At 29.4% G+C, this 9,763-nt stretch overlaps 1 protein-coding gene across 1 annotated transcript; it reads left to right on the top strand.

Moving 5' to 3' along the window:
• Nucleotides 1–6,307: 6,307 nt before the first annotated feature.
• On the top strand, nt 6,308–9,184 carry LOC111690360 (putative uncharacterized protein DDB_G0282133). Its single transcript, XM_046954232.1, has 2 exons — nt 6,308–8,104; nt 8,183–9,184. Exons 1-2 carry the CDS (start codon nt 6,308–6,310, stop codon nt 9,182–9,184), a joined length of 2,799 nt encoding a protein of 932 aa, XP_046810188.1.
• The last annotated feature ends 579 nt before the right edge of the window (nt 9,185–9,763 follow it).

The following is a 9,763-nucleotide window of genomic DNA, read 5'->3' as shown; positions in this document are numbered from 1 at the left end:
TCTATAAAGAGGACTTTTCGTTCATCAAAAGGTACTTTTTGAATTTTTTATAATATTGAACTAGAAACATGAAATTAAGTATGTAGAGTATGGATTAAGTGAGAACATATAAAAGGGGACTTTTTGAAACCTTTTCGTTCTTCAAAGATATACTTTTTGGATTTTTGTATAGTATTTAACCTAGAAACGTGAAATTGAGCATGTAGAGCCCGGATTAAGTGAGGACCTATATAAGGGGACTTTTTGGTACTTTTCCGTTCTTTAAAAGGTACATTTTGAATTTTCTATAATATTGAACCTAGAAACATGAAATTAAGCGTTTAGAGCCTGGATTAAGTGAGAAACTATAAAGGGTACTTTTTCGTTCTTCAAAAGGTACTTTTTGTGTTTTTTTATATATTGATCCTAGAAACATGAATTAAGCATGTGGAGCCCGGAGTTAATTAGAATCTTTAAAAGCAATCAGGGACTTGAGTAAATGAAAATTTAAACTGGAATATTTTCTGGTACTTTTTGAATTTTCTATAATATTGAACTTAGGAACATGAAATTAAATAAAATAGGTCCTTTGGTACTTTTTCGTACTTCACTGGTACTGGTACTGGTACTTTTAGAGCTTTCTAAAATATTGAATATATAAACATAAAATTAAACACGCAGTATCCCAATTGAACGAAAATTGAAAAAAATATGGTAGTTTTTTGTTCTTTTACTAATACTTTTCGAATTTTCTATAATATTGAACCTAAAAATATTAAATTGGACATGTAGCTTCCTGATTGTATAAAAATCTTTATGCGATTTTTTTGGTTTCTGGTTGAAAATTAAACATGCGTCATTCTGATTTAATGAAAATGTATAAAAAGGCACTGTCTGGTACTTTTTCGTTCTTCAACTGTTTTTTCTAATTTTCTGTAATATTGAGGCTAGAATCAATCAAACTTAAAGAGTTCTCTAAAAGGGGAATTTTTGATATTGCAGATATATATATACATTTACAATAATGATATTTATTTTATTCCATTACGATGAGGGTAGCGAAGCACACTGGGTATAGCTAGTAAATTTATATAATTAATACATCTGATTAATCTTGACCTTCCTTAATAATCGTACAAGTGGTATTTTTAAATAATAAAATAAAAATGTAAAAAACTGAAAGGTAAATCAACCACAAACGTTCTGCTTACTTTAAAAAACATAAATGACACCAGTAAATAAATATTCATTAATATTAAAAAAAACACCGACCTTTTTTATTGAGCTGACCCAAAAAAGTGAAAGAAACATCTTGTTTGTCTATGTGTGATTCTTTTTATATTCTTCTTTTAATTTATTCATACGTCTTTTTAAGCCAGCTATTTGTCTTGTTGCTGTAAATTCCAGAATGAAATGGTTTAACAAAAAACTAAACAAAAACTGTTAGAATTATGTAAATTAACAATATATTTTCCATAAAAAACTCACTCAGAAAAATAAAATAAATCCCAGCAAACAATGAATTATATAAGTTTTTAAATTGTATTAATATACAATTTAGGTGTAAAAATATATTTTATAAATTATTTGTCCCATTCACAAAATTTACACCCACCATCAAAAAAGATGGGGATATATTGTTTTTGTCATTTCGTTTCTAACACATTGAAATTTTAATCAAAGCCCCATAAAAGAATATAGATTCTGGATCCTATTTCATTCTAAAACGATCTCGCCATGTCCGTCCGTCCGTCTGTCTGTTAATATCATATGTTTCATAGGAACCTAAATTTTTTGTAAAATTTTATAAGGATAGACCCTAATTGCGCATTCCTATCATATAAAGTCCCATTCAGAAACATTCATAGCGGTGAAATTCTACAGAAAGAAATTTTATAGGAAGCTCAATTTTTTCGTAAAATTTTATAAGGATATCGGTTCATAATTTTTGTATAGGAGCTAAAATCACTCCTATACAGCAGCAATGAAATTCGACATAAACAAGAGTCGTATGAGCCAAAACCTCTCTTTTAAAATTTAATCGATTTTGGATCGTTTTCGAAAGCCAAAATTCAAACCCTGATATGTTTATTGGGTTCTCTATTATGTTCTACATATACAAACATATGTATGTAAATTTCTATCTGAGTATTTGTTTATTTCCAGACGTAACGCATTCAAAAGCCAAACATAGATTCATATTGCTAGAAGTTTTTTTTTATTCATTTAAATATAAACTAAAAATTGAAAACAGTTCACAAAACGGTTTGAACTTCCACAAATTCACATTGTCAGCGTCAACAACATCATCATCATCGTTGTAATCAGCAACAGCAAAAGCTAACTGAGTAGCGCATGTTCATGATGGTTCGCAGTAATGGCAATAAAAGAAGAATAATTTGAAATATTTGTTTTGTAAAGTCACCAGCACAATTTTATCATTTTTAAATAAATACAAGCTTAAAGTCACTAATACCATTCATTCATTCGTCCGTCCCATCATATGAATCTTAACAAGTATAAATGTAGACAAAAGAGAATGTTTATGAGTTTTAGTTAACGGTTTTGATTGAAAATAAATAAAATTGAATCAAATAAAGAAACATTTATTTAGTATATATCACTATGTTCTAGAATTTATGGAAATGTTTTATTTTTTCATTCATATGTATTGACCCAATTACGACTAGATGACAACATCTCAATATTTAAAAAGGGCATAAAATTGCGTTGGAAAATCTTAATATCTTTCAGTTAGTAGAGTATATCTCATAAAACAACAACTCAGTTACAGATGTGAAATATTTTAATTTCTCTTAATCTTAATTTGGTAATTAAGATTTCTAAAAATACTTGTGTAATAAAATGTTAATCAAACAAAAATTTGTATATTTAAGTTTAACCATTTTGCTTATTGAATCGGTAGCAATTTGTGCCCATGGTATGTTGAAAAAAAGTTATATTGATAGCAAAAGTGTTTTTAATTCATGAAATGTTTTTTTGTAGAGAGTCACACAAACCAATCTAATAAAAAAAGTATTCATTAATTTTAGCAAAATCTCTACCTTATAATGCAACCCGCAATGGCAAACAAAAATTTATTAAATCAAAATCCGAAAGATCTAATGGAAATATTTTATTTAATGAGCCCATACTCTATACACTGCCGAAACAGATACAGATCTCATCAAAATCACAAGAGAAGATGGCGAAACCTTATATGAATGATGTCGAGTATGATTTAAGATTAAGACAATTAATGGAGGAGTTGGTGCTTAGAAGTCATGAGGAAAAATCACATGATATTGGCACGGACAATTATATAGAAAAAACACCTAACAAGGAACCTCAGAATTCATTTTTTCATAATCCAACAATAGAATATAATAACATAGGACTAGAACCACAAAAAAATTTAGTAATTAAAGATTTACCTATCGATTATGACCTATTGAATGACATGGCCGTAAATAAAAATTTAACGAATATTGCAAATGGAAATACAACCGCTGATGCCCAAAAGATACAACACCAATTAGACTTCTTACAAAAAAATGCTGAAAATTTTAAACAATTCCAACAGGTGCAAGAGAGAACAAACATTTTTTCCTCCCAAACTCAATTAAATAATGTGATAGAAACGGAAAGTAACTTTAACAATCAAAGTTTAGTTATGAAATCGAAAAGCAATATACAGAATAATGTAAGAAATGATAAGGACATTTTACATAATATCTCATCGATTCATCAGTCAAACACTCCACATGGAAATCCTTCAGAAAAAACACAATCACAAGCACTAAACGCTTTAATGGATACTAACATTAGTCAAGAATTATCAGGAACAAAATTCAATTACACAGCCCCAATAAGTCTTAAAGAATTTCTCAAAACAATTAATATGCAAGAAAATCGGAACGTCGAAGAAAAATCATATGTACACATCCCCGAATTTAAAATATTGAATTATATGAACAACTTTGCTAATAAAAACAATGAAAACAGCACAAAAATATTAAATTCAAATAGAGAACTCATACTAGATGCTCCATCCGACAATATTGTCAAAAGAATTCTTAACCCAAATACAACGGCGGAAATGTCAACGATGGAATCCAGTAATTCTCTCTCTAAGCTGAATAATATTGAAGATTTGTCAATTAATAGAAACAATGAAACAACACAGAACATTTTATATCTTCAAACAAATGATCATTTTCTAACATTTACAGATTCAAAAAATTCTCTCCTTTCAAAACAAAACATGAAATCAATAATGAAGAATAACATTGTAACTACTGAAGTTAATTTGGAAAGACCAACAAATACAAATGTTAACATTGACGGTATTTCTAATAAAACACAGAATACAAATTTCTCCCAGAAATATTTGGAAATGAAAACCAACATTCCTCTTCTGGATAAAAACCGAAATATATCTCAAGACAATCACGCTACTTTAGTGAAAGATACATCGCAATCAAATCATAATGTTAGTGCATTTATCAATGACGAAAATAAGCCTAATATAAGCTCAAAGTTTAAGAACAATTCACATACATATTTAAACATTAACATCATGAAAGATTTAGATCACTTAAGTCATTATATCGTTGAAAATATTCCGGAAAATAATGTAAAAACAACAAGTTCAATGCCAAATACTACTAAAAGGATTTTTGAAGCCACTGAAAATTCAATGACTTCAATCAAGGGCAGCAGAGGTGAACATTTAAATATTGATATTGCTCAAACTAATACCGCAATTAACAAAAACAAACTAACACATTTTGCCAATGAACTTAAAAAGGAAAACAATTTAATTAAACCAATGATGAAAGATAATAAAGGTTAGTAATTTAAGATTGAATACACACATATGTATATACGTATGTTCATATTAAATCTAAATATGATAATAGTTCATAAGGTGCTAGAAAATAGAGCATTTTATTATATTAATAATATTGATTTGTCTTATTTTTTAAATTTAGACTTGCCGAATGAAAACGATTTACCGATAACACTTATCGACGAAATTGCAGATTTAACAACAGAAACGCCTCATAGCGATACTACACTTAGTTTTAATCAATCTGAACATCTTGGATTTTCCATTTCAAAAGGAACATCTCAAAACTATAAAAATTATTTTACCACTGAATCGCCTGAAAACACAAAATCATATGAAAGTAAAATCGACGATTTGTTGATTACAAGAGAAATTTTAAATTTATCCAATAAAATTAATAGCGAAGAAAACCATACCAATCAATTAGTTACTAAATACTTATTGGCTACAGAATCGCAAAATTTCATGAATTCAACAGAACAGCCAACAACATCTAACATCGATGGAGGAATATATCAAGGAGTTAACGATATTAAACATCCCAACACAACGTTTTCTTATTTGAAAAATACTGCAAACAATCAAAGGGACCACATAAACGATATAATTAATAATACGAACGCAATAGAGAAAAACATAAACCATACCAGCATTCATACTGATTTTCGTATCTTAGATGAAGTTTTTGTTAATCGTGGTATTTTAAATAATAAAACGGAAGATTTTTCTGAAAATAGATATAAAACTTTTCATATTGATCAAACGACAGAACTTCCTTATTATGAACAACTCTTAAATAATGAAACGGAATATACGTTTACGTTTAATGATTCCAGTGAATTGCATGATCAATCTTCTCATATTGATCAAACGACAGAACTTCCTTATTATGAACAACTTTTAAATAATGAAGCGGAATATACGTTTAATGATTCCAGTGAATTCCAAGATCAAACTTCTCAACTAAGCATTACGATAGATAATTCCAATCCAGTATCAGACGAAGATTTTTCTAATGAATGTGCAAAAAATTATGAATCTACAACAAATATTTCCCAAATTCAAAAACTATCTGAAAATATAAGTATAGAAGCAACGGCCTCTCATATTTTTGAAGTATTAAATAGCACTAAAAACATATCTGACTATATGAATTCTGAAATCAATCAAACAACCCAATCAAAAAATAATATCTCTGCAAATGATAATGTAGATTATTCAAATGAAATCGATTATTATGATGGGGAGGATTATGATGAATCCACGAAAACTGAAGTCCCGGGAGAAACACTTGAAATTAGAGCAAATGATTTACTAGTTACAACCGAAAAAACTAAACTTACAACAGAAATTTCCAATAATTCAAGTACAAACATTTCAACAGACAAGGATTCAATCGTTGTAGTTCCACATTCAGTCAATCAAATTATAAATTCGACAAAAACAATTACTCAGCTAAATAATAGTATAATCAATATGAACGATGCTGATAATTCCCTTGTGATTGATGCAGTTAAAATCGAAAACAGCGATTCACAATCTTTGAGAAATGAAACTGAACTGTTAACCACAGACATGTATCAATCCGACATTTCACCCACTAAAGAACTCCTTAGTAAAGAAATAGAAACAAAAAGACTTGCAATACAATCAACTAACAACCTTATAATGAAAATTACAACAGTTCCAGAAGACAAGAACAATCACGAAGAATATTTAAGTATTACTACTCAAGGCTCTAATATAGAAAAAACAACGACACCTGTAGTTTGGAATAATTATGCAAACAATATCGAACAATTTAATGTGCAAAATACTCTTCCAACAGACAATGTCACAAATGTTTATTTAAAAAATTCCGCACAAAAAAATGAATCTAACTCTGAAGTTCAAGTTCAGTCAGAAATAAACTCATTCAAAAGTCAAGTCGGAAATGGGCTTAAAGATTCCGGCATTTCTGTAAACATATCTTACGAACACAAAAGTAACATAGTTTCAGCTGAAGTCGAAACTACCCAAACCACATATTCTTCACAAGATTTAATGGAAGATAACGATGAAGATAAATTTATTGAAACTTCAACATCCATTGTAGATAATAATGAATTAAACAATAATATTAACAAGCAATCGATATTAACTTTAGAGCTTTCCGATATTTCAAATAGGTCCAATTCTAACGATTTTGAAATGGAAGTCATGGACTATCCAAATATTCATAACGAAAATTTAATGTCATCAATACATATTGATCGTAACGGTGCAGCTGATGCGACATCTTCTACAATTGATAGTTTTAAAAATTACAAAAATAGTTTCAATTCAGAAACTACAGAAGTTTCTCTAATAAACAAAGTACCAATTGACGTAAACAATATATCTGGAAAAAACTCTTTCCATAATTTCTTTGAAGATTCAGAAGAAGAAGATAATTTAGACACATACACTAAAATTCCAACTGAGAGAAATATTGATAAAGGCTATTATAGTAGTAAAGACGAAAATTCCGAGAGTTTGAATATTTCATTCACAGTAGACTCGACGAACTCCACTTCAAATACAACCCAATCGTTCATTAAAGACAACAAAGAACAAATTGTTATATCAAGAAGTAACTCTTCTGATATTTTGTATAATAACGGAACATCCAATTTTGTTCAGAACGTGTCAACCAATGAGGAGTTTACAACGGAAACTATTATGTTATCCGACTCACAACATGGTATAGGCGAGTCAACTGCACTCTCAGATGAATTCAACGAAAGCCCTGTTGATTCAGTAACGGCTACGACAATCGACAATTCTTTTCGTTTAACAAATATCGAACAAACTCATAACATAACGAATAATTTTACGTCTCCAAATGAAAACACTGAAACAGTTACTGAAGTGGTATGGTTAACTCAGTCAAGTTCCTATCAAAAACCATCCATTATAATTGAAAATATTCCGTATGAGACCTCAATTTCTGGTCCTCTTTACAAGGTCTCTAATGATCTTACCAATACAGCAAAAGTAACAATTTTAAAGCCTGAGGAGAAATCCGACCACCTTAGCGAATTAATTGCTTTAATTGGAAATTCTCTGCAAGACTCAACACAGACAAGTGAACTTCTAAAACAAAACGAAAACGTAAATAAAAATGTTAATGAATATAGGTTGCAAAAAATACAAGAAGATATAACATCAACAGTCAATTGTCATACAGGAACTATGTCATTTCCAATTCCATCATCTCCATCGACACCATCAGTAGAATTCGAATCAGAAGAAGTAGGAGAAACAAAACAAAACAACAGGACAACTGTAATCGAAAAAACTATTGAAAATGACAAACAAAACATAAAAAAGTGGTCAACATTTAAAAACAATCAACTGAATAATGACAGTTTAAGTAAATCCGGCAATCTTCTCATGAAGAAGAATGTTAATGCTGACGACGGTAATGCTGTTGCTGATATTGATGATAATATCGATGTACATGCTTATGTAAATGCTGCAGATGATGTGGATGTTTATAATGACGAAGGTATAACTATTTATTCCGATGAAAAGAACATGCGATTAGAAATGAAGGTAAAGAACAAGGGCTCTATATATCTAAAAACTGAAAATAGTGATAATGACAGAGTTGTTGAAAATGAAAACAATGACAATGGGTCAACAGTACAATACAGTACAAATAATGTAGTTGAAACATCACAATATGAGGGAGGGATAAATGACATGTCAACAATTGAAAATAAATTGCACAACATATCAAGGAGCGAATCAAACGTTATGACTAGTAAAGCAACATCCTCACATGACAAACATGAAATGGCCGATAATAAATACAATAAAAAGGATTATCTAAATAAAGGAAATGAAATGATAATCAAGAACTCCATCAACCCAAACTCAATGTCTGAAATAAAGACACCAAATAAAGATGACGAAATTGATGATGTTGGAAGACGACCCAACAATAAAACAGAAAACATATTTAACAATTTACTAAAAACACAACCCTTTCCTGCCACGACACCCTATAACTCGAACTCAAACATGAATACCGACAAAAATATACTTGCATCCGCCCAAACGAAAGAGGAAATTACAACGACAAATTGGTGGCACTCCTTGCCATATGCGGAAATTAGAAAATTTTTAAACTCCATCCTTGATAGTGTTACATCCACTGACAACATAAATTTAAATGGATCCGTCGATTCAACGACTGCATCAGCCACAGTACCAAAAACATCATCACAAACCAATGTTTCAAAACTCAAAACCATAAAAGGACGGAAATCTAAAAAAGAGCAATGGCCAATATGGGTATTGAACAACATTTGGTCATCATTATTATAACATCATGGATTAAAATTATATATGTATACAACATATGTATGTACATTGATAATAATTTATTTACATACTTTAGTATAGTATTTATTATCTAGTTTTAGTTGACATTTAGAAATATTGGTCATTTTAATAGTATTATAATATATTAATACACTGACATGTGTAAACAAAAGTCTTATCGTACAAACTTTTAAATTAAGCATAATAACGGAATATTGTTAAGAACAAATACTCTAACAACGTAGAAATTAATTAGAAAATAATATTTTTTTAAATTTCTTAAGTCATTTGAAATTGAGACACACACTACTTAGAACTGCAGCGATCTTAGTATAAAGAGGCAAACGACTTCAAGCATTTAATTGATCACAGATGTACATTGTTATTTAACAAGATCTTTTTTATACCCTTTACCTTCTTGAGATGGGTATATAATCCGATCCTATAAAGTGTACTTAAGGATTGTAGAATCGATTAAGCATGTAAGTAAGTGAGAACCAATAAAAGGGGATTTTTTGAAATTTTTCTTTCTTCAAAAGGTACTTTTTGAAATTTCTATAATATTGATCCTAGAAATGTGAT

This window comes from Lucilia cuprina, chromosome 6, assembly GCF_022045245.1.
Source record: "Lucilia cuprina isolate Lc7/37 chromosome 6, ASM2204524v1, whole genome shotgun sequence".
NCBI classification, from domain to species: Eukaryota; Metazoa; Arthropoda; class Insecta; order Diptera; family Calliphoridae; genus Lucilia; species Lucilia cuprina.
Note: the sequence above shows the minus strand (reverse complement) of the source record. Positions and strands in the feature narration are given on the sequence as shown.

Bases quoted from the DNA above. Each gene is read 5' to 3' on its own strand.
- LOC111690360 (XM_046954232.1), top strand. From the start codon at position 6,308: ATGAACGATGCTGATAATTCCCTTGTGATTGATGCAGTTAAAATCGAA. The intron at 8,105-8,182 runs GTAGGAGAAACA...AACATAAAAAAG, and splicing joins TAGAATTCGAATCAGAAGAA to TGGTCAACATTTAAAAACAA.